Source organism: Meleagris gallopavo, chromosome 1, assembly GCF_905368555.1.
Source record: "Meleagris gallopavo chromosome 1, MGAL_WU_HG_1.1, whole genome shotgun sequence".
Lineage (NCBI taxonomy): Eukaryota > Metazoa > Chordata > Aves > Galliformes > Phasianidae > Meleagris > Meleagris gallopavo.
This window is the reverse complement of record NC_139404.1, coordinates 103,946,026-103,970,116: the sequence shown is the minus strand read 5'-3', so window position 1 is coordinate 103,970,116 and position 24,091 is coordinate 103,946,026. Positions and strand designations below refer to the sequence as shown.

Below are 24,091 nucleotides of genomic sequence, written 5' to 3'. Positions count from 1 at the left end.
GGGGGGGGGGAAGAGTGGAAGGAGGTGTAGGTGAAAAGCTTGCACGGGTGGTAACACAAGGGAGAACCTTGCTCTGTTTTACATACGGAACACCAATTTATTCTGTGAATGGGTAGGTGACCAAAAAGAGTTAAGCACTAACTTCACATAAGACTGAAATCAGGAAAGATTATGGGAATCATGGTTTCTTTAGGCTACAGGTTTCTGCTCATGTCCCATTAAGAAAAATTTCTGAGAAACTTGTGTAAAACACATTTTTAAGTATTTTTCTATTTGTAGTTTGTGCTTCATATGCTGTTAGCCTCAATTCTCAGCAGATCAGCAAAAAGGGCAGCACACAAATCCAACCCCATAGCACAGACTTACAATCCCACAGCTCCTCCTGGCTAAGCTCACACCTGTGTGGAAGGAACGTCCATCCTACAAACATTTTCCTCCATTCCAATGTCCAGTCTGGGTCTAGTTGATGGTAAAAACAAAACACCTTTTCTTCTTCTTTCACTCAACACTATGGTCATTCTCTCAAATGCCAGTTGGTGTCTGTATACAGAGTAACTCTTTACCTGTACTTTGAACACAGTTCTCACATGACCATAAAGAAAAATTTGGCACGTCTTTTGGCAGCGTGAGTCATTTCTTTTTGTACCTTTTCTGGTCATAAAAAATGAGTCAAGTTTTATTTTTAATCACACTTTTATTACCTTTCCCCAAAAACAAGCAAAAAAATCCTCAAACAGATCACATACTATTGTGCTATATTTACACTGTAGACTTCTTAATCTCTAATGTAAATATGCATACTATTAAGTAATCTATCCTTGGAAAAGAATGCTATTTTGAGTGTTGTGATGATGGATAAATCTTATCATTGTAATATTCTAATAGAAAAGAAAATCCATTTTCAGAGCTGTCAAACATGAAGATAAGCACACAGATTAATTCTACTCAAGTTATTTAAACAATTTTAAAAGAAACCTCCAATGTTACAATAACTTAAGCGTACTATTCCACACACAACATAGCTAAAACTGATTATTTTTGATGGACATTACTTATCAAAATTGTATTCAAAAGCAGGACTAAAAAAATCACTTAAAAGTTTCAAACATGCGATTTAGAGTATTCATTTCTTCTTGGGAATTAGTTTGTCTTCATAGTTGACAGGGACTATGCCACTGCATTCTTCTGTCTTTGACACAGGATACTTTATAAAAGCACGTCTAATTACATCAATATCACGTCCTAAATGATCCATCATGGTCGATACAATTGAAGGTGGGCCCTCTAAGTCTACCAAAAAATACCTGCAATGAGAAACACACATAACAATAAAACAAAATACCTGTACTACAACTTGAATTCAAATAACAGTGAGATATCTCAAATGAAATTCTTTTTTTTTTTCCCTAAAGTTCTGCTACCAGAATTCTTTAAATAAAAACTCCATACTATTTTGATTTCAAATATGAAAAGTTCAACTCAAGCAGGCTCAGTCTGAACTCTTCTTGGTTGCACAGCACATTAGAGAGAACTTAATCTTCTTGTACCTGCTCCATACCTGGATCTGAATCGTAGAATCATAGAATGGCCTGGGTTGGAAAGGACCACAACGATCATCTAGTTTCAACCCCCCTGCTATGTGCAGGGTCACCATCATCTGAATAATATGTGTTTTTTGTTTTTTGGTTTTTGTTTTGTTTTGTTTTTTGGTGGAATATTAACTTTGCTTACAACGTGCATTCTCCTTTGAACTGACAGCATCGTTTCATTGGGAAACAAATATCAGTGCGAAATATCTGAAGCTTACATACACATAGGCATACTTCTTCAAAGTTCTGCTTTGGAGCTAAATGCAAATTAAAAAACAAAACTAAAGCAAACAAAAAGCAAAAACAAAAGAAAAAAACCCCACAAACAATATAGTACAACCAAATAGATGGATTTATCCTAAATTAGGAACCTCTCCAATGTGAATGAGCTTAAATCATCAATGTGGGGGCAGGAGCTGAAGCTGCATTCAGGAAATGCCAACTTGCACAGTCGGCATTTGACAAGCGTGCTGATTTGCTGATCTTGGCAAGAGTGAAAAGGTCTTCCTTCCACACATGCACAGAATGTATAAAATACACTGCTCCAGGTAAGCACTTCATCTCCACCACACAACTACCTTTGCCATCTACTGAACAAACCCTACTGCCTACCTACAGAAAGGAGAACATTGCTTGCCTGTTACTATCCCGAATTAGTATAGTATATACTAAGTATATTAGTGTAGTAAATATCTTGACTGAATCTCCCCAAGAAACATAACCCTGAAACATACCCTGGAAGTACTAATATCCCTTAAATGAAGTTATACTACACATTTGTCAAGAACTGCACTCTTAAATCACTAACACCAAGGCAAGATCAAGCATTCCAGTTGGATTTAAAAACAGTACCTAACAGGACTGCATTCTGCAGGAGACGTAGGCTTTTATCAAGGTGAACATCACTTCCATAGAGGTATTCCTGGAGGATAAGTCCCCAAAACAGCAGCTGGAATGGGAGACTGAACGGGAAATACATGAGGTAGGTCTCCAAAAACAGACAGATGCACATCCATGTTGCTGATCTGCATTAGAGCTCTTTTTACCTAACTAATGCCTTGCACAATTAACTCTAAGAAATAGTACACACACAGGAGACCTGTTAGGTCAGAAATGAAATCGAGAAATCTGCTGGACTGCTACACAGAGGTGAAATTCATATATGGAAAACACTGCAAAGAAAATTCTTCTCAGCAGACATCTTCATCCTGAACCTCTTATGCCTGCACCTCTATTAACAGTCACAATTTAGGACTGAAGACTTTTTCAGAAAAAGCAGATGGAAGCACTAAGTTCCCCCAGGTGAGGTGAGGAGCCCGACGGCAAGAAATCTCCTTGCAGCCTGCACTGAAGAAGCCGCTCCTCCAGAACAGGTGCCCAACTGCTGCAGGCCTTGGCTGTGCATCGCAGGAGTGGGGGACCAGCGCCAGCTCACTGAGTCAGCTATGGTGACTGCAGCAGGAAGAGCTGCTCTGAGACGCAGGGACAGCTTGCCTTAAGGAGGGCTTGGAGGGTGGCTCACTACTCCTTGCAAATCTCCACAGAGGGAACGGGGTTCATCTTAATTTGTTTGGAAAAATGATCTGCCTCCTATTTTCCGACGATCAGAAAACAGGAGATGCCACCTGGTTAAAAGTCTAGGGAGAAGAATGAGTCTGAAGCTTGGACAAGTCATTAGAATTGTAGCACAACAATTCTGAAGAATGCACAAATGCACACCCCTTGAAAAGGGAAAGTCTTTTTCTGTTAAAGCCATTAAAAGCCACTGGTAAATTTAACAAATGCCACTTAGATCTTCTCCATTGGAGGAACCCTTCCCAATCCTCTCACACTTATGACTAATATAAGGGAAGACGGGGAGAAATCCCAGCTGATGCCATGCCATCACTCCCATGCCCCCTTCCCCTAGCTTTAAGTTTGCAGGAGCATTCATTCATTTTGCAAACCGCGCCCTTTGACACACCGTATTAATCCCAGTTCTCCAGAATCTGATTTCATTTCTGCTTGCAAGTGGTATGCTGCTTTTCATTGTGCTTCTAAAAAGGCAGTAGATTTTTTTCTTGTTGGTTTTGTGGCGTTTTTTTTTTTTTTTTTTTCCCTTCAAAAGGCTGCTTTGCAACTTTGTGCTCACATTAGCAAACGGTGGAAATTTCCACTGACGCACTGTTGATAACTGAAGGAGAAGTGGGGGATGGGAGGATGAGCTGTTGCAGCATATCTTTATGACTCCTCGCAGAATAGGTATTTTATCTGAGGACACAAAACTGCAGTAATTGAGGACAAAGCCATTTTTTTTTTAAAACAGCAACCGGTCTTCAAGGTAACAAGCAGCAATTGCATTCCTGTGTAAAAAAGAGCGAAGGAGGGCCAGCAATAAAAAATGTTATTCTTTCATTAAAGGAAGAGAAGAAAATAACAGCTGCAAAAAGAATAAGCAAACACAATTGACAATGCAATTCCTGCGGAGATCCGGAACACCTTCCCTCCAAATACATGCATTTAAATCAGCTGTCATGAGGTTATGGGCTTTCTTTCACCCACTCTAATAAGCCATGCCTCAATTTCAGCCAGCAATCTATGACCCCCTGATCAACCATGCTGTTTCTGCTGTTTGTATAGTAAGCAAAAGCAAATCCCAGTGAGATTTAAAGATGGGGAAAAATACAGGAGAGGAACTACCTCATTTGTGCAAGCAGAAATGCAAAAGCATTTAAGCTGTCTAGGAGTCAGTCGAGTCATCAGGGGAGAAATGCAGGAAAATTCCATTGATTCAATATGAGACCACAGTTATTTTTGTCATCTTGCTCAACTGTAAATAGAAGGATGATGTAAACACAGGAGAGTAGACTACCCAGTGAAACATATTTAAACAATGCTTAAATTGAAAACAAAACAAACAAAAAAAACCCGCCAGGTTTCATTTATCTTTTTTAACATATCCAAGCCAGAAATGGTTTGAATATTGAGCCCTAAAGACTATATGGCTTCAAAGAACCCTGAATAAAACCTGGATCAAAACTCACTTGTAAATCATAGAATCACAGAATGGCCCGGGTTGAAAAGGACCACAATGATCATCCAGTTTCAACCCCCCTGCTATGTGCAGGGTCGCCAACCAGCAGACCAGGCTGCCCAGAGCCACATCCAGCCTAGCCTTGAATGCCTCCAGGGATGGGGCATCCACAGCCTCCCTGGGCAACCTGTTCCAGTGCGTCACCACTCTCTGAGTAAAAAACTTCCTCCTAATATCTAACCTCAAGCTCCTGTCTCAGTTTAAGGCCATTCTATATGCAAAGTGCCCGTGGAGCAGAGGAAAAAGCACACATATGGTAGACTCGGAAAAAACTGTATGGTCCCACAGTTGTGCCCCAAAAATATTTGTATGCTTAAAGATGATAAGCTCAAGCTCCACTAGCTATCTTGCCTTTAAGTTTTTCCTTTGCACAGCAACAGTGAGTCTAAGTAAGCTTCCTAATGGGAAAGTGGAAGATTAGGCAAGGAAATGTACAACTGAAGCACCCAAGAAGGGAACAAGAAATTGTCACAAAGAAAGCAAGCTGTGGTACTCTCATGAAAATAGCTGGACATTCATTTTCACTGTGATAATCCCCTGTTAACAAAATTGCTTTGCTACATGAATGCCCCCGCTTCATGTTTGGAACCACTGCATTGTTCTTGAAGAGCCACAGTTTGCTTTTTTCCTCAATTCTTGCAGCTACTTGTCCTCAGCGGGGTAGGCAGGCAAGCTTCTACTCAGACAGATTATCATTTTGTAGCTGGAAAGATTCGCACGTGTTATTTCTAACTTTTAAAAAAACATGCATGGAATAGATGGGAGTCCCTTTAAAATCACAAGGACAGCGACTGGGAAGTTCCAGATTGAAACCAAAAGCTGTTATCTTAATAATTAAACTGTGCCACAGCAGGCATTCATAATATATAAACCAGTACGCTGGGAAAAACTAATATATATATTTTTTTAATTGTCCAGCCTTCAGAAATTTCATTTGCCAAACCTATACATAGATGCCTGTTATTAAGCTAATTCAATAACAGAAAGATATTTTGCAGTGTTGCAGAAAAATAGAAAAATACTGTTTCACTGCAAAACAGAAACAAGCCTGACCTATTCCGAGTATTTTAGAAGCCATGCTCACTGGGCAGCATTTGAGAAGTCTGCAAATTTGTCACAAAGACAGCTGAAAGGATTACTGTTTAGGAGCGGCCATTACATTTAATCAACATGCTTGCACAAAGATGATACAGAATTTAGCACACCAGAAAATGACACTTAGCAGCTCAACATCTCAAATTATTGCACTGTGACATTTCTTCTAGCAAGCAGAAAACTGCAAATTGCAGTCTCAAAGATAAGGTAAGAAAAAAAAACAGCATTTCAGGACTCTGATACCCAAGGTACGTGCACACTTACACGTGGACAAAAACATTTGAAGGGAAAGTAATGGTTCAACTCATCAATGGAGAAAGCCCCATCTAGTGGAAGAAGACAATCAATTTCACAGAAAATACTACATACATGCCGAATATTCAAGTATTCAAACTTGTTTTGTTCTGACCCCAGTACAATGCAGATTCAGAATTCCTTTTTGCTGAAACAGACCAAGACATAAGACATTCTCAAATCTGAACAAACCAAACAGCACAGGCTGTACATTAACTACAAATTAAGTCTGGTGATATTAAGAAACTTTGCAAGGTCTTTCATCTGTTTTTCTTTTCTCCAATTTGGCCTTCAGAAGCCATAAAAATCAAGGGAGTCTACCTGAGGGAAAGTGAAGGTGAATCACCTGCAAGATGAAGTCCTTCAATCATATGATCACTTGTATTTTATGAGGAAGGTCTGGGATGAGCTGGTTTGTGAAAACCTGAAAACAATCCTGAGAATACCTCTGATGGATAACTATTATTTCACTCTTAAAAATAAGTAAAATTATATCCAGATAGCATGGGTTACTGGACAGTAATTTAACATCCTTTGTCCTCAGGGAATAATATTCCACCACAAGTTGCTTGCTTAAAAATAAATTGTGTAAGTACAGTTCCTATATTGTAGGAAAGGAAAGTTTGAACATAATTCACATAGATAAGCTTACAAAATACTCAGTCTCTTAAAGAACATCATACCCAATTACTGAAATACTCCTCTCAATAACTATCTATTCCTTGTATATTAGCTACCATGGCACTAAGGAAATGAGGTAGACTCACATTCCCCTTCTTCCTTAAGTCCACATTTTGGCAATGAACCATGAAATCATGAGGCACATAAAAGCAAAACACAAGGTGCTTCCACAAAAAGGAGAAACTTCTTCAGACCTAAACCACAAAGGGGAACTGGGAGAGATTTGTGACAAAGCCAGGACAGCCTCCAAGGAAGGTACCTGTGCTACTTAGCATATTCCAGCACTATGAGGGTCCCTGTGCAACTCCAAAAGAAAATTCCCCAAGCACATGTTGAGACAGACTTGCAAAGCACAATTCACCATGAACAAAAGTAAGACCTGAGCTTGTTAATTCAGAGAACAAGTAGGTTGATGAGGTAACTTGGAGTGAAGAGCAAAACAAAAAGATCGAGAGACAAGCAAATAACAAATGAGCACTGCCACCTATTCAAAATCAATTTTAAAGGGGGAAAAGAAACAACAAACCAAGGTAATGAAAAAGTTGGCAATAGAACATGGAAATTGTTACGAATAACCAGAATTATTCCACAGTTTAGCTAGAGAATTCACAAATAAAGAGAATGAAAAAGTAAAAGATGTAAGAAAGGTCTAAAACCATTACTATGTTAGGGTAGATTAAATAAGGGAAAGCACATCACACGGAGCAAAGCAGAAGGGAAAGACCACAGTGCTGTACCAACAGCACTAAATTTGAGCACTGACTAGGCTGATGAACAGCATCTTTTCTACAATAGAAATAACAAAAAAATATAAATAGAAGTAACATTTTCAAAAAATCTCTAACAACAAATCTCTAGGGCATATCAAGATACCCAGAGGGCAGCAATACGCAAACTCCAATTACGCTTGGCCACTTTCTTCTCCCTAAAGCCCCTGCCATAGCTCCTTCCAGTGTAACAGAACCCTAGTTTGTAAAACGTTTGAGCCACTACCTTCCCAAAGGAGTGCCTCAAACCTATTTTTTAAAGATCTGTTTTGCAGCCTCCCTTGTACCAGCTTCCCTGAAGTAAAAATATCCTGCATACCAACCACCTCCCCCAAACCAGCTCCTTAATCTGATGCCTTGAAGCATGAAGTGTCACAAGCATATGATTAAGGCATAGTCTGGCAAGGCCAAAGAAAACAGGTATGCCACAAAGTGCAAACCCACAGACTGTACTACTGAGGTCTATCATTTTACAAGTAGTTGCAATATTCTTCAGTTCAGCACTGACCACATAGGCAGCAATGGCTCTGTAATGTCATCAGCAAGCCATAGTCTAGACCCTTCATTTGAAAGTAGCTTTGAGAGATTCATTGTTTCTGTATCATTTTAAACAGCAAAGAAATCTAGAGTTTAACATTCTCTGAATTCATACACTTAATTTAAATCAGTTCGCTTCTGTTTGCTCCAGAAATAAATACATCCCTATATGTATGATACAGTACTAAAAAAAAAATGTACAAGCAACTCAAGTACATTGTATCAAAGCAGTTAAGTCATGGCTAACAGAACAAACACTTGGCACAAACCTATAATCCATTAGGTAATACAGTCAAGAAACCTTATTTACACTCTCCCATTGTTTTTTTTTCGGAGACGTGATGGCCATGGGCAAGTCACTCAGGCTCAGTGCCCAGTACAGTTAGTTATATACCTAACCCACACTGGAACCAAAGCATGCCTGTGTCACGTTTCATTCATCTGTAACGTGAACAGAATTTGTTAAGAATTTTTGTGTTACGCTAAAGAATACGCTTGAATCGTACTCTTAAATACTTTAAAAACAAAATAATGATCTGCTACAGCGACTAACACCATTAATTAGTAGTCACTTTAACTTCCATTTAAAATACCAATCCACTAATAGTTTGTGAGTTTTATTCTCCCCATGTATCCATGCAGTTCCTGAAGGATACTCTTTTCATAATTCCCTAAACTCAAAGCCTGTCAGTATTAGATCTCTAAAAAACAGAAGCTGTTTTCTGTCAGAAGAGATGCACTTAACAGAAAGACCTAAATGTCTTTTAATATACACTCAGTGCACAGGGACCACCTGCTCAGTGAATATTGTTTCCAGAGGAAAAAAGTCAATTTTACATGTGATCTGAGGTTTTCAAAGCTGCCGGTGGAGTAAAACCGTTCATTCCCGTGACAGCTGTGGGCCACTATCCCCTATGGCAACCTTTGAAAAATCACAGCTTTAAAGATCAATTGGCAGCAAAATTCTCATTCTCCACTAAGCCTCCTGGATATTCTTAAATTTGTAATGCGCCTGTAATGCTGTACAGCTGAGATGGATGATGTTGAAGCACTACAGAACGGAGAGGGAAAAAATCCGTACTGAGAATTCAGGATACCTGCTTAATGACCAGTGACATGCATTTTAGGTCTAATTCTTTGCCACTTTACTAAAGACACCTCTGTCTGCCTCCGTCAGTCACACTTTTATGCTACACACCGTATGTAAAGAATTGAATTACAGTTAAATTAACTAAAATGAAATTAAAGTGAACTAAATGAAGAGAACATATAGCAAAAGGCTGGGAGAAGGATGCCTCTCGACATGCTGCAGAGCACGTCTCAGCAGAGCTGTGAGCAGCTGGCAGTGCCATGCTGATGGGCCTTGAGTCAAGATAAGGAAACAGCTTGGGTAACAATGGCTGTTTATAAGGGAACCAGGATGTTCAGGAAAATCATTTTGTCTTCCCAGTAAATACTCCATGCAGCTGAGGGGACTCTGTGCCACTCTGAGTGACAGGAAGATGGTTCGTGCAGAGGTCACTAGGGCTGTCTCTAAGAGATGCTCTCTATTAAGCTGTGATCCGTGCTATGAATATTGTATTGCACTAATTTTCACAAAGTAAAACCACAGAGGAGGTCAAAGGAAGTAATGGATTCAGTGTGCATCCTGAGCCCATGACATCTACATGCTCTCAGAAAACAAACTACCTGAAGAGCTCTGCTGAGCATCACAAAACTAAACAAACAAACAATTCCACCCCTCAAAAACAAAAAGCTTTCAAAGATTCACCACTCTCCCTGCAGAAAGGTAGCATCACTTGCACTCTCACAGAAGCCCTTTGAGTCACTTCAGAAGAAGCCCAGAATAATTAAAAAAAAAAAAAAAAAGTTAGAGACCACACTGATTAATATGCTGTTCAATCTAATGCTCAATACCAACTTGGTATGGAAGAGGAGACAAGCAGAGTTAACTTGTTATTTAGAAACAAGATCTTAGATGAGTAAGTACTGTACTTAGTGAATACAGGTGTATATTTAGCTTGATCTTGAAGTTTTCTTTCCCTTTCTTTTTAATGTTTTCCTATTAGAAAAAAAAAAAGTTACTTTTATGGGTGCTGTAAAGTAGAACTGACTGATTTTATGAGGTGGACAAAGAACTGACTTTTCACTTTCTGTTCCCATACTATTTTTAATATCCTTAGTAAGTTATTCTTCAGACCATATAAAATATCAAGTAGTGTATTAGGAATCCATCACCCACAGTGAACTGCAACCTCCCTTGCATATACATACAAATGCCTTCTCCCACACTACTACGTCCAGAAACTGCTGCTGCTTCCCGTTATAGTATATTGTTTCTCCTGAATTTAAATTATCCAAATAACATTATTCTTTCCTGTAGTGCACACTTTTAATCACCTCTCCCTTTTAAGAAGCCAGACAATTGAGAGCAGGGAACTACCATATTCAAATACAGAGTGTCCAAATCCACAGCAAGCAGAATGAAGGCTAATTATTTAGAGATACTTGAACTGGGAGGTGGAGGAAAAACAGCAATGGTCACATTAATCTGACAGCTTCATGACCATGATTTAAAACATGGTAATTATTTGTTACTAAAACCCAACCTCAAACAGAAAATCTATCTCCTCTAAAGACTGCAAAGAAGAGGGTTACAATATACTGATCCCCCTCCTTCTCTCTATTAAACAGATAATCTGTTGTAGTAAACAAGTTAAACTAGCTTACATATCTGAAAGATCCTCTGGAGAAAGGATTAACGTTTATAAATATCTAAAGGGAGGCAGGAGGCAAACAGATGAGGCCAAACTCTTCTCAGTGGTGCATAGCAATAGGACAAGGAGTAATAGCCTAAAACACGGTAAACTAATAGCCTAAACATGAGAAGTTCCATATAAACATGTGGAAGAACTTTATGGCTAGGATGACAGAGCACTGGAACAGGTTGCCCAGAGATATGGTGGAGTGTCCTTCTATGGAGATATTCAAGACTCGTCTGGATGCCTACCCGTGCAACCTATTGTAAGGAACTTGCTTTAGCAGGGGTTGGGCTCAATGATCTCTTGAGGTCCCTTCCAACCCCTGCGATTCTGTGATATGTCTTCTATTCAGTTCTGTTACATAATTCTGTCTGGCTACTGTGTTCTCATTCTTTTCTTTTGGTCTCCCTGCTGAAGAAACCAAGACCTGACCTCAAAATTGTTGCTACACAAACCAAGGGGAAACTGTGATCCAAGGTGTTGAAGTGTTTCAAGGTGTTAAGTGCTCTAAAAGAAAATCTGGAAGTCTCAACTTCAGCCTTAGCTCCCATCTATAATAAAATAAGTTATACTAGCTCCTCACTTTGCTTAATCACCCTGAAAAGAATGAGGCAATTAATAATTCTGTCTTGAGACAAGGTTTTGATTAGCTCCTGTGTGGAGACAGCAAGACTAAAACGCAAAACATATAGGATCGAGCCACATTTTGAACGCAGACTATCAGAGGCACCATGGAGCAAGAGTGCAAGAAATTCACAGCCACAGTGCCATTGCTTTTGGTAAGGAACTGGCACACCACGAGGCTTTCCTCTCTATCCTTTCTGTCAGCCTGCTGTGCTCCCCTTCACAGAAGGGATGTCTTCAGCAGAGGGAGCAGAGCCCCAGGGAATGACCTAAGGAGGGCTTGATAAAAAGCACACCTCTGGAATCACCTCATTTTCTCTGGTACCAAATGACAACCAAGGAAGGTGGCACACATGCTGGTCAGCCAACTGATGACAGCCAGCTGCACTGGAAGGATGGGGGAAGCGTGCAGCTAATTGTTATTTGGATTACCGCAGGCAGGCCCAGTGCTGCACAGCACAGGTTGCCTAGCAACATTTCTCAACCTTAGAGGAGAGCCACCCTCCATTTCAAGTCCAAGGAGCAACAAACACCAACGTGAACGATTGGAGTGAAATCCACAGCACCCACCCAGCCAGCCCCAGAGAAGCCTGGCACCTGATGGGTCAGTTGAGAATTGTCTCTGGGGGCAACTGGAACCATTTATCCTCTAAGCGAGCTGCACTTACATGGTCATCTTTAACAACTGTACCACAAACACAAGTCCTACGGGATACATATGGTGATTAACATTTAGTTCAGATGCATTAGAGAAAAAGAATCAATCTTGCCAATTAGCAACCAGCAGATTAAGTAAGACTTTTATCAGTAAACAGCCTGACTGGCTTGGAAAACAGTTACGTAAAAACGCCCTAACAAAATAACATTGTGTACACTAGGGAAAGCAGTTCTGAAGGCCTGAACTTGGGCCACACACAACATGACATCTAAAAACGAACAAGAAGCCAACACCAGGCAAAACAAAGAGGCACAAAACAGGGCAACGCATGCATAAAGAGCCCCGCAAAGCCTTGCTGAGGTGACAGACATCACCTATCTACTCCCCAGAAGCACAAGGAAGACCAGATGATGACAGTTACATAAGTACATTTTATAGGAGCACTGAAAGGCTTTTAAGAAAAAAATGCATCATGCATACCCTCCTCTCCTGTGGCGATGGTTGTGCTTGGAGATTTTATACGGCAGAGCCCTTTCTCCCAGGTTTTCGAGGTTCCTCACAATGGCTCCTCTCTCCATGAGAGCCTCTACAGTGCGCTTCAGCACAGCTGCAGTCTCAGGCTTTTAAGAGAGAAAAAATAAAAAGAGAGCAGGAAATGTACACAAATCTCATTATCCTCATGTGATTACAATCAACACGTGCATTTGTATGGCTAAGTACCAGAAGGGAATGCATAGTAATCAATGGACTTAACTCACCTGGTATCACCTTGGCAGATCCTTGCACAGGTCTAAGTAAATATGTATGGCATAGAGCAACTACGAACTGACAACAGTTTGAAAGATCCTTGGACCACTGATGCTAGTTAATATTGCTCATCAAAACATTTAAAGTGAACATTATGGGGAATACCAATCTGTGGCTTGCTGGAGATAACAATCAGCATTACATTCACTTTGCACCATCACTTCAACAGTATACATATAATAGACATTTGGACCGTTGCCTAAATTGCTGCATGTCCCATTACAGTTGCGTAGTTGACATCCAAGCCTGTTTAAGAATGAAAGAACTGGCATGCAGTAATTAGTCTAACATGCAGAGATTTCACTCCTCAGAAGAACAACTATGAGGAACAGGCAGCCAAAAAACAGTAAGTGAAACAGATGCAATATTTTCTTGCTTAATGCAATGATTTCAGCAGCGACACTTGGTAATATCTATGAAAATGTAATAAAGTTTTCAAAACACTAATTTATACAACAGCAAACTTGGTACGCCCTCAGTGACAAGTATTTGAAAAAAAAACAATCTCTTGCAGGGAAAGGAAAGCAAGTGGACATCAGACTGAACACAAAACAAACCACAAAGTGTTATTCCCAGCTCCCTGCAAAATTTCACATCAACGTATATTCCCAAGTCTACTTGTCTGTAGAAATGGCAATAGCTGTAAATTATAAAGTAATGAAAGAGCTGGTTTTCAAAGTACTGCCATTTCTCAGGCAGGAAAAAAAAAAATATTCCGTAATATTTGAATCATTTAATGAAGATTACTCAAAATTAGCCTCGTGACTCTAAAAAGAAGGGCCATTTAGCATCCAAATCTCTTAATGGAAATTGGTGAAAGGTACCATAATCTTATAGTAAGAATGTGGTATAGTCCATGCCTCGGCGTATAGAATTTCTCTCATTTTGCACAGGATGAAAGGTGATAAGAAAGAGCTTCTAAATGCAGAGTAAAGGTGTTCAACAGGCAACATTTTGCAATGTTGACTGCTCTTGGAAAGACCAGGAGCACAGATATTCTGAAATGATTTCTTGATTCCATGGGTTAACTAACCTGTGAAAGTCAAGAGTCTGCACCTACTGCTCCTAACTATAAACCAGAAATTTTATTTCCTCCTCACCTGCTAGATGAACCGTTTGGGAAATTTATTTTCAACACAAAGATCCCAAGCAAAAATGCCTGGAATTTGTTTTCAATGTACATTTAGGCTATGTTGTAAAACCATCAAAGCAACCAGACAAGTCCAAGTGTGAAGAAATGTCACTACCTTGCCAATGTTCTTCAATGCATTAAAACTAATGTTTCTCACAAGAGACAAATACTAAATGTATCTCTTGTCACAGTATGAAAAATTAGGGTGAAGGCATTGTTAAAACAGCTTATGCATTGTACTATATTAATTTAAATAATATTTTAGCTCAGAAACAGGAAAATCATTTTTCTGTTGACTTGGGATATCTTTCCACCTTCTTGCCACAAAGCAAGCTGTTCTCACAAACATTTCAAGTGCCTAAATTTGACTTCAGTCTCTTCCTTCAAGCTTACCTGCAACAAAACCAGTGTGTTCAAAACTTATGAATGAGAGACTGGCAGAAAGAGAGACTGGCAGACGGATTGGTACACTATACAGCCCTCACATGAAGTCTACATATAAATCATGCCATCTGGAAAGCCAAGTAGACCAAGTGACATTTTCACAATAACTCCAAAACAATCATGTTTTCTCTTATCATAATAAAAAACAAATTTCTGCTACTGGAGAAGTATCAGTAACAGTCAGAGAAAGGTAACAGTTTGGCTTTATTTGACCCTATCTTCCACACTCCACAAATGCTGTAACACAACAGAGTGAGAGCAGAGCTGGGGCTCCTCTCAATACTTTTTCCATGAACAACTATTTTCTCAAGTTCTTTACAGCTCTTTGACACAACTTAAAAGACACAAAGATGTGAGAATCTGGCTCAAACTCTAGATACATTTTTATGCTACCTCCATTAACACATGATCTCAGCACTCAAAACTCATCCAAATCAGGAGCTGCAGGTGAGACACCTATTCTAACAGTGGCTGCTTCGTAGTGTTGCACAGACAATCCAAAAAGCAGGGTGACAAAACTGTTAATGACATCCATAGGTTCATGCTGCAAGAACTGTACCAGAAATCCAGCTTCAAGAAAGAAGAGAAAAATAGCAACTACGGCTTTTGTGAAACAAAAGCACTGACACAAGTATCATTTTCTAGGAGGTTCTGAATTCAAAATCAGAATCTGACAAAGACCACTAGCATTTTACTTACTTGTATTAATAATGAAAAAAAAAAAAAGTAGCTTTAGGAAAGAAAGGGTAGTTAATCTAACAGCTTCAGTATTTTGTGCACTGCAGCACACCTGTAGTGCTTCCAACACTTGGCTGGAAAACATACAGTTAGAAAGGAATAGGATCTGCCATTCAAGTCTTCTGTGCCTGCTTGTGTGCTTTGGTTGCAGAAGCCTCTGTGGTGCTCAAGCACTTATCACAGGAAAAATCTGTCAGATTAATGAATAAAAATATCATTACGTTTACTGTTGCTACTTGTTTCCCACTCAGACAAAAAATTCTGATCCACAAACAGAGCTCCGTTCAAAATATAACAACCATGCATACTTAAGCTAAATGTATTGGATAAGTTTATTCCTCTGCGTCCCTCCTACCCTTAAGTGACACTTAGGCTTTCTGTATCTTTTATACTTGCCAACAAATCAGCATTTTCCTAGAGTGGCAGCATGTCCAACATGATGTGCAGTTTCCAAACACAATGAAATCTAAGATAACGTCCTATATACTTAAAAACAAAACAAAACAAAAAGAACAAGAAAAGAAAGCCACAGATTTCTACATTCAGAATTGTAAAATATTACGCTTTTTTGCAACCTCTCCATTTGTGGAAGTACTTTGAAAACATAAACTAATTGTTGGTTTTGAAAGCTTGTCACTGCAACCCCTCTCATTCCTCCTCTCCAAAAAAGATCATGGTTCACCATAGCTTGCCTAAAGCCATCAACCAAACTATATATAGGCTAGCCTGTGCTAACCATAATATCCACAGACACAGGTTCCTTGGCTTGCCTCAGAGCCAGACCAGTTGAGGACATAGGAAATGGTACTGCCTGGCTCCCAACCCAGAAGCCACAACATTTTTTCCTAAACAGCCAGCAGTTATTCTAGTACCACAACTGTGGAGAAGCAAGGAGGGAAAATAAAAAAAAAATAAAATAAACTGAAGAAAAAAAAACCAGGAGCAAATGGCAGCCAGTGCTAGAATACCCATGCTGGAGAGCAGGAAGTGTTAGAAAGAGCATGTAAGCCCTGGTATGCAATTCTAGTCCTTGTTCATCCTCTTGGGTGCATAATTAAGCCAGAGCCCTTTCAACTGGGTTCACCCTTAGTGAACTTAGTGAACTTCATCAGTGAACTCCATTCACCGTTTGGCAATAATTACCTTATCCTCAGGAGATGCAGAACTAGTGACCCCATTATGGATAGGAAGGAAGAGGGGGGCAGCCACTGCAGACTTTCCAAATGCTTTTACTTGGAAAATACATACTTGGAAAACTGCCCCAGGAAAATTGAAGGACTGTTATCTACAGATCAAACTCCCTCAATCCTCTATCCCATGCTTTTAAAACTTACAGCTGCCCAAGTGAAAGTGTGCTAACTAGTTTGTTAACCCTGTAGCCAATTGTCAAACACAAGAGGGGTGCACTGCAAAAGATACTTTCTGTCTGTGGTTGGCTTTCTCCATGGATGCGGAACACTGTGGCCGCATTTAGCAGAGAGGACTTCATGCTGCTGCCGCCAACACTGCAGTAGCTACATATGTCAAGATAACCAAGCGCTTTTCCACAAATACCCATTCCTTTGGGCCCACCATCACCATAGCCTCCAAATGCAGACAGCCTCCATGCAAAGTTGAGCTTATCAGTCAATCGTGTCTGTCTAAGCTGCACCCCTTCTTTCACTCCAAAGCCTCCCTGAGTCAAAGATTAGTAGAAGTCCTACAGTTACAGTATGGGTATGTGCTTTTGGGCTCTTTTCAGTGTACCATAAATATCATATGAGTGAGCAGAAAGTTATTTAATGCACAGACTTCTTCAGAATCTCAACTGATTGCAAAAATAGGAACAGATGAGGGGTACAGTGAACTGCTGTCCAGGATCAAAGCCACAAATGCACAGTAATAACCAGTAAGTACTGCAACACAGCTCCAACAACTTATTTGTGAGGGGAACTTATGATACACCACCAGCATGAGTAAAAACTCTACTACAGCTTTCATCAGTTGTAAAGAATTCAGAAAGCATTAAGCAAGTATATTTAAAAAACTGGGGAACAAAAAAAATGGGCAACATGCTGAAGGCATAGTATTTTTTGTCCTACTGGAGGCTAAATGGATGTGAGCTCATCAGCTGAAGCTATAATATGCATTTCTCAGGTGGGGCAGAAACTTGGCAAGAGTTTGAAAGAGAGCTTTCAAAGCTGACATCTCCGAAAAAAAACAAGGAGACTCGCACCCAGTCCTAAAGGAAAGGGCAATACTGTGGCTGAAATTAGAGCCATCTAAAAAGTCTGCAGCACTATTCCAAGTTTCATCTAGTTAGCTGGCCAGAGGGAGCTCATGAGATGACAAAGTCAAAAGAACAGTAATAAAAAGAACTGGCTGAAAAAGCACCAAAGCTCTTGTCCTAGAAGAAATTGGAGAGAAAAAGGGAAATGGGCACCAAATACTTAGTTTTAAGGGTTAGTGAGGACTACATTCAAGTTCTTCTGACTACTCACTCAGTTAATACAAAGCATTTAAAAATCAGTGGACATCCTCCTGAACAAAAAGAATTTCATCATAATTAGCATGACTGCCTTCAAATTCCCTTCGATGTAGTAACAGTAGCATAAAATTATGTCTTTTTTTTGGTTGATAAGCAGTTACAAAAGGTTCTTCTGGGATTCCTTATTGAGGTGGAAATCAAAAAATGCAAAAATATGGTTAGAAGAAAGCTGCAATTCAAAAGCAGTTAAACTAGGAAAAAACCCTCCTTAATGCTACTGAGTATGTAATTAAACACTAAAAACTTGTTAGTGAAAATTATAGAAACACATATTTGTAAACTTGTTGAGATCAATACTGGCGTAAGAAAGAAAATGAGCTTTACAATGAGAAATAATAGGAAACTGGAGAGAATCATTTAACTATAACACCTTGCTTTAGTACACAAGACCAAAAAACAATCAGCAGATTAAGAATTGGGAACAAGAAAAAAAACTATTGCTAGTATTAGTAAAAACTGTAGCCAGGCATGACAAGCAATGACATCACTAGCTGTCCTGTATCTGTCTAAGGAACAAGCTTGAGCTCCTGGTGCAAGACGTGAAGCTGTAATCACCATAAAAACATAAACAACATGGAACAGTAGCTGTTGAGTACAACCAGTGATAGACATGCACTACTCAGAAACGACCAAAATAAAGATAAAAGTGGTAATCAAGTGAAAAATAAGTGTGCTAGCTGTGCTGCACCCATGACAAAAAATCATTTGCGTGTGATTTCTGAATGTAAAAAGGGTCTTGGGAAAGTAAGCAACAAAAATTTAAGGAGTCAGGACACCTGGCTGGATGTTCAAAGCCAGGCAGGGGATGGAAGGGAACTGTCTAGGGAAAGTTGGACATAGAGCAGCACCAGATAGGAACAGTTCCCTGTAACTGTGACAGTATAATTTACTAGGTACAGAGTAAGGAACAAATGGCAGAACCCAAGTTTGCATTTCCATCAAACATTTACTGGCCAAGACAGAAAGATACTCTAGAATTGGGTTTAGAAAATAGTTAAGAAGTTTTGGATGGTAAGTCACTATAAATAAGACCGAGGGAGTGATTAAAATTGACTCAGTCTGGATTTAATATAACATCACATCCTAAAACAGCTCTTTAATCAGCATTTTAATGGAGGCTAAGCCAAGGAATTAGCAACTACACCCAATGAGAATTTGAAGCCGGAGGCCTGTATGCAAACAAAGCAACTTTTCAGTCAAAGTGCAGCTAATCTCTCTTCTGTCCCCAAATCCACCTTTCTTCTTCAAAGAATCTAAATTCCACAAGATTTTTTTAACTCAGAGTTTAAGATTAAGGGAAATTACTGAATCTACAAAACTGAATTTAAACCTGAATAATACCAATACCAGATAAATATCAAGGTTTCAGATAATTTAAAACATTAATCTCAACAATGAAATGACTTACTTTTAGTTCTTCTTAAAATAAGTACCAACTCTGATAAAATCTAAGAATTTTGGAAGTTGTCTTGTAATTTTCAACTATATAACACTGCCAACTGTACACAAATCCTCTGTGACTCAAGGCCATTTCAGTAGTTTATTATTAGAAATAATTGATTTAATAAGTATATACTACCTGAGATATAATTAAACATCTTCCTTAAAAGTGTCATTTAGAAACTTACCCTCTTCTTTTCAACCACAATGCATCACAATGTGGACTCAAATCTAACACTCATAGTAAGGTAAGGTCTACTTAACAGAAACGTGCTCAGATCAAGCTTACCAGAAACCACAAATACAAAGGTAGGGAGTACACTTCATCAAGCTTATTTTGTATATTTATTAAGCTTAAATAGGCTCAAATAGAAAAGGAAAAGAAAAAAACAACAGTGGTGGGAGTTGTTTCCAAACACCTTTTTCTGCCCCATGTTTGCATCACATGCACACTTGCAACTCCCTGCTCTTGCCTACAGCTCTCATTCTTTCCACATTTGTCAAGTTTAAGATTAAAAAGTAAATGAATTGAACAAAAAGATGACAGGAAGAGCAGAAAATCGGGAAGTCAAAGAAAATTTTCTGCAGTGTTGTCATACAGAAAATTGGAACCACATTTAAGAGGCTTCTTTTACCATCTCAGCATTTCTCATTGTTAAACCTCTAACTGTGTACATAAAGAGTGCATAAGTACCTGTACAGTTTGACAATTTAGGTCACCAACTGTCCCCAAAGCAGTCAGCTGACAATATTAAAAAACCCTGAAACTTCCAACTTCAAGAACTTTCCCTTTCCCTCAAGCATTTGAGTGCCCAGCATCAAAGATCCACCTTAAAAAGAGCCTGAGATGAACAAAACGTAAAACCACACTGACATCATGCAGTCTAGTCTACTCAAGATCTGAATCAAGTCATGCTTTGGTGAGTATGTAACAGAAATCCCATGTATGACGTACTTAGATATAATCAGGATCTTAAACACCACAGAGAGCAAAAGTTTGCTCTGTCTTCTTCCCCATCTTCAAACATTGCACCTACAGTTTACTGCTTTCTTGAGAAAGCTGTATATAGCTTCTCTGGATAAGAGGACATCTGGTGCACTTTGACCTATTAAGATGTTTAGTGTGACGTAACCTTTATGAAAACAGGCTGCTGCTGCTAACACAACTAGTAATTCACACAAAGACTGAAGCATTCAACAACAGACTTAAGTTGAATCCTATGTACCTCTTAAAAACGTCATATGTATTATCAAACATCTCAAGACAAGCTCAATTTTAATTCACCTTCTATATTCACATGTAAATTTATCATCAGTATGGAAGACTTACAGACAGAAGGGCTCCAAAAGTAATGGCTACTGCTCCAAGCAAAGCCAAAGCCAATCATTACCCTTGCTGTCAGCATTCTAAAGGAAAAAGATGCCCAAAGGCACAGCTTACTCCTTCAGGTGCCTATCACCTCAATTCACTAGCTTCTGTACAAGTTGGAGAAGGGACACAAATCAAAACACTGTTATGCTGCTGCTGACACTGCCTTCCTGGATGCTTCAGGGACAAAGCTATCAGTATTATGAAAAAGAATGGCTCTGCTGTTTTGCGAAGAGCACGCAGCATCACAAGCATTTAAAATGCATGCTTACTCCCTGTCCAACTCTGAATAGGTGATAGCAAGTCTGGTACTTCTCCCTGCAGGGAACAGATCGCTTTCTGACATGGCACACACACTGGCAGCTCAAAACCCACAGAGATTCTTTCACTGTAATTACTCTGGACACATTCTGCACGCTAGGTGTTTTTCAAGTCAGCTTTCACACTTCTGTAATTGGAGAAAAGCTGTGAGATGGGGAAGGAAGCTGGCACTGCACGCCTTCCAGAAGACAAACACTACTTCAGTTGAGAGCCACAAGCTGCAAAGTGCACAGACAGTTAATTTAAACATTTCCCAGATCAAAGACTTAAGAGTTCCAGTCTTTGGACAGTGTACATCTACCCCTCCAAAACATCCACAGCAGTCACTGAGTCTTGGGATACATTCCAGCACAGATCTAAACTCCAGACATAGAGTGTACAACTAGCACTAGACTAGTCTAAGGCACTGAATGAGAGAAATATTTTAAGTACTACAACTAGAGATTTGGTTCCTAATATTAGCTGTTATACTCATCACAGTTACCCTCAGTGCTGTATAATGAGAGTCAGGACTAAAAAAATGAACGTAGTAAGTAACAAACCACAAAGACTTTGTGTGAGGACTGTGGTCATAATTTTAAAATCCTCCTGCTTTTGCAGAAGATTAACTGACCTCGACTCTAAACCAGAACAGCATGTAGGGTGGAAATCACACTGTTTTCATTATACTAGTGTGCACAAGTGAAACTGAACCTTGACAACTTCTTGGCCAAATTTTCCTATATACAATATATAGGTTACTCTGAAAGTAATGCCTCAATGATTTCAATGGAAACTGCGAGAAAGAGCACAATAACACTATTTGGTAGAGCAAATTCCAAGCTACAAAATGCAGTCTATCAGCACAGTCACCACCATCAGCCGTGCATTTTTGCCAGCAATGAACAAGAGCCTGCATGCTATGCTCATAAGAATCTGCACCAGTAGGTGACCAACTGTTTCACAGCTGCTATGACAGCTTCACTGCTAGGAAAACACTACCCACACAGTTCATCTTTCATTGGCCAAACAGATGAAAGTCAAAACGTACCAAATCTGAACAATATGGTAGGACAGTCCACTTAAGATTGGCAATATGCTCCATGGTCTTCAAACTGGTATGGGGCTTAGCATTATTGTGTTGCATGAGAAAAGTAGTCACCTCCTCTGCCTGACTCCAGAAGTTTGAGCCTTCAGATCAATCAGCATCGCAAAGTAGTGGTCAAATTTATGGTTTGTCCAAGAAATACAGAAGGATCACCCCTTTTCTAACTCAAAACACAATGCACATGACTTTAGCTTCTGCGTCTTGAACATTTTCTCTCATGGGGAATTCATGTCATCACTCCACGGACTGCTATTTTGACTCTGGCTCATAAGGGTGACATCACATCTCATCTCTGGTAACAAGATTGAAGGTGACAGTTTCCTGGATTACACAGTATTGGTTCAATAGGTCCTGACAAACTTACATATGGCATTCTCTCCTTTCTTGTGTGAACATGAGTGGGACCCCCCTGGTGCAATATTCAGCTCCATACACAGTTCCCTAGTAGTTATCCACTGATTTGCACGAATGTGCTGATCAAGATGTTCTTCATTTATGGTGACAGCTGTATACAGCCACCCAGAACATGGCTTATCTTTCATATCACTGTTGCTGCTGCTGAAATAATCTACCCACAGCCTCACTGTGCTAACATCTACTGTTCAGTCTCCAGAAACGTTCAGCAAGTGTTGATGAACATCAGTAGGTGCCATTTTTTCTGCATGGATGAATTCAATTCCACACCTTTGCTTTATACACGCTTCCATGTCAGATGCCACTGTCTCAGACTGCCCCTCTGCTGCCATCTGTCATACCACAACAAAATGAAATGGATATTGGTGGGAAGGTTCAACCTTCACTGCTATACCACTAACATCCATCTCTGATATCATGGACCAATAGAATAACATAGGAGGCATTACTTTCATAGCAGCCTTGTACATATGTATTTATATTTACGCACACAGATACTACGGATATTCAAAACTAATTAACAAAACTAGTTTCACGGTCTGGATAAGTATTAAAACTATGGGGGGAAAAAAAAAAAGCACAGAATTCAAACTTTCTGGCTTGCTCACTTTCCTGGCACAACATAGGCACAGTGCAAACTAGGGCAACCACATCCAAGGAAGGAGAATTCACTTTAGTGCCAGTAGGCAGAGTACTTATTACCACCCTCTCCTTGAGTTTTTCCAGTGAACCCTCAAAATAAATGCTGCTGCAGCATTTACAGAGCCTGCCCACAACTTGCCTGGGCCAGGAATCCACACCCAGAGAAACATGAAGGTCTCAGTAAATTGGGTATTGGGAGTCTTTGCTAATTAACACAAATAGAACCAGTAGGCGACAAAAATACTTCTTGATCTTCTTTTAAAACCAATGAAATGGAAAGCTGCTCACTGGGTGATCACCCTATAGACCAATTAGATAACTAATTAATTAACAGCTAACAAAAGCATGAGTTCCCCTCCCTCCTGTAAGTCACAAATCCATGCCAAGGCTGCAGGCAAGAACCTTTGCTTATTTTGTATCCCAAGTCCAAGCTTTCTTCTCCAAAGATGTTTTGGACCCATTTCCTTAAACATCAGCCAAGCTTCCGCTTTGCTTCTGAAACACAGCAGCAAGAGTATATCAAGAAAATATTTAACGAATGCAACATTTTCCTACAGCTGAAGATCTGCTTCATGTCCTTCCCATAATTTGCTCCTACTCTACTGTCACTGTTCCATAGGTGTTCAATCCACAGACCTGCCCCACTTCCTTCACTGGCCAAAGAAACCATGACTAATACCACACTTTCCATAGCTATTAGCTCAAATACATCCTTACGGGAGACAAGGAGAGAAGGAAGGGGAGGACTCACATTTGGCCCCCTCCTCTAGAAAAAGATTAAAATATCAAAGTTCAAGTAAACATCCTGAGTAAGTATCCTTCCAGCTTCACAGGCAAGAATCTTAGCACTGACTACTCCAAGCCATAACTGCTTCCTGTGAGATAGAAGACAGCATCACACTCAATCTCAGAGCATGCCTATGAACAGGGGCTCCTTGTGGGACTCAGGCACTAGGACCAATTTTTAGTCACAGTTGCAAATAAACAGCAGACACACCAAGGCTTACAGGCTGTGATGGTCCCAGAGGGATGTCAAAGTAAGTATTCAGGGATACTCCAGAACAAAGTAAAAAGATGCCCGTCTCATTCA

General features: G+C 39.7%; 1 protein-coding gene and 1 long non-coding RNA gene across 3 annotated transcripts in view; both read right to left on the bottom strand.

The window, feature by feature from the left end:
* Positions 1–674: 674 nt before the first annotated feature.
* MRPS6 (mitochondrial ribosomal protein S6) overlaps positions 675–24,091 on the bottom strand; it is a 45,807-nt gene continuing 22,390 nt past the window's right edge. The window contains exons 2-4 of one of the 2 annotated variants that reach the window (XM_085242429.1): positions 12,561–12,700; positions 2,442–2,551; positions 1,139–1,304 (exon numbers count right to left, since the gene is read on the bottom strand). In XM_085242429.1, the coding sequence (XP_085098555.1) occupies positions 1,291–1,304; positions 2,442–2,551; positions 12,561–12,700 (264 nt within the window). In that variant the 3' untranslated portion in view covers positions 1,139–1,290. Of the gene's footprint in view, positions 1,305–2,441; positions 2,552–12,560; positions 12,701–24,091 lie in introns of both variants that reach the window. The other variant, XM_085242420.1, reaches the window with a different exon arrangement.
* On the bottom strand, positions 2,558–12,554 carry LOC146545546 (uncharacterized). The gene is made up of 3 exons (XR_014887905.1): positions 6,022–12,554; positions 4,269–4,398; positions 2,558–3,839 (listed from the first exon to the last, which is right to left on the bottom strand). It is a non-coding gene; the product is annotated as an uncharacterized LOC146545546 (long non-coding RNA).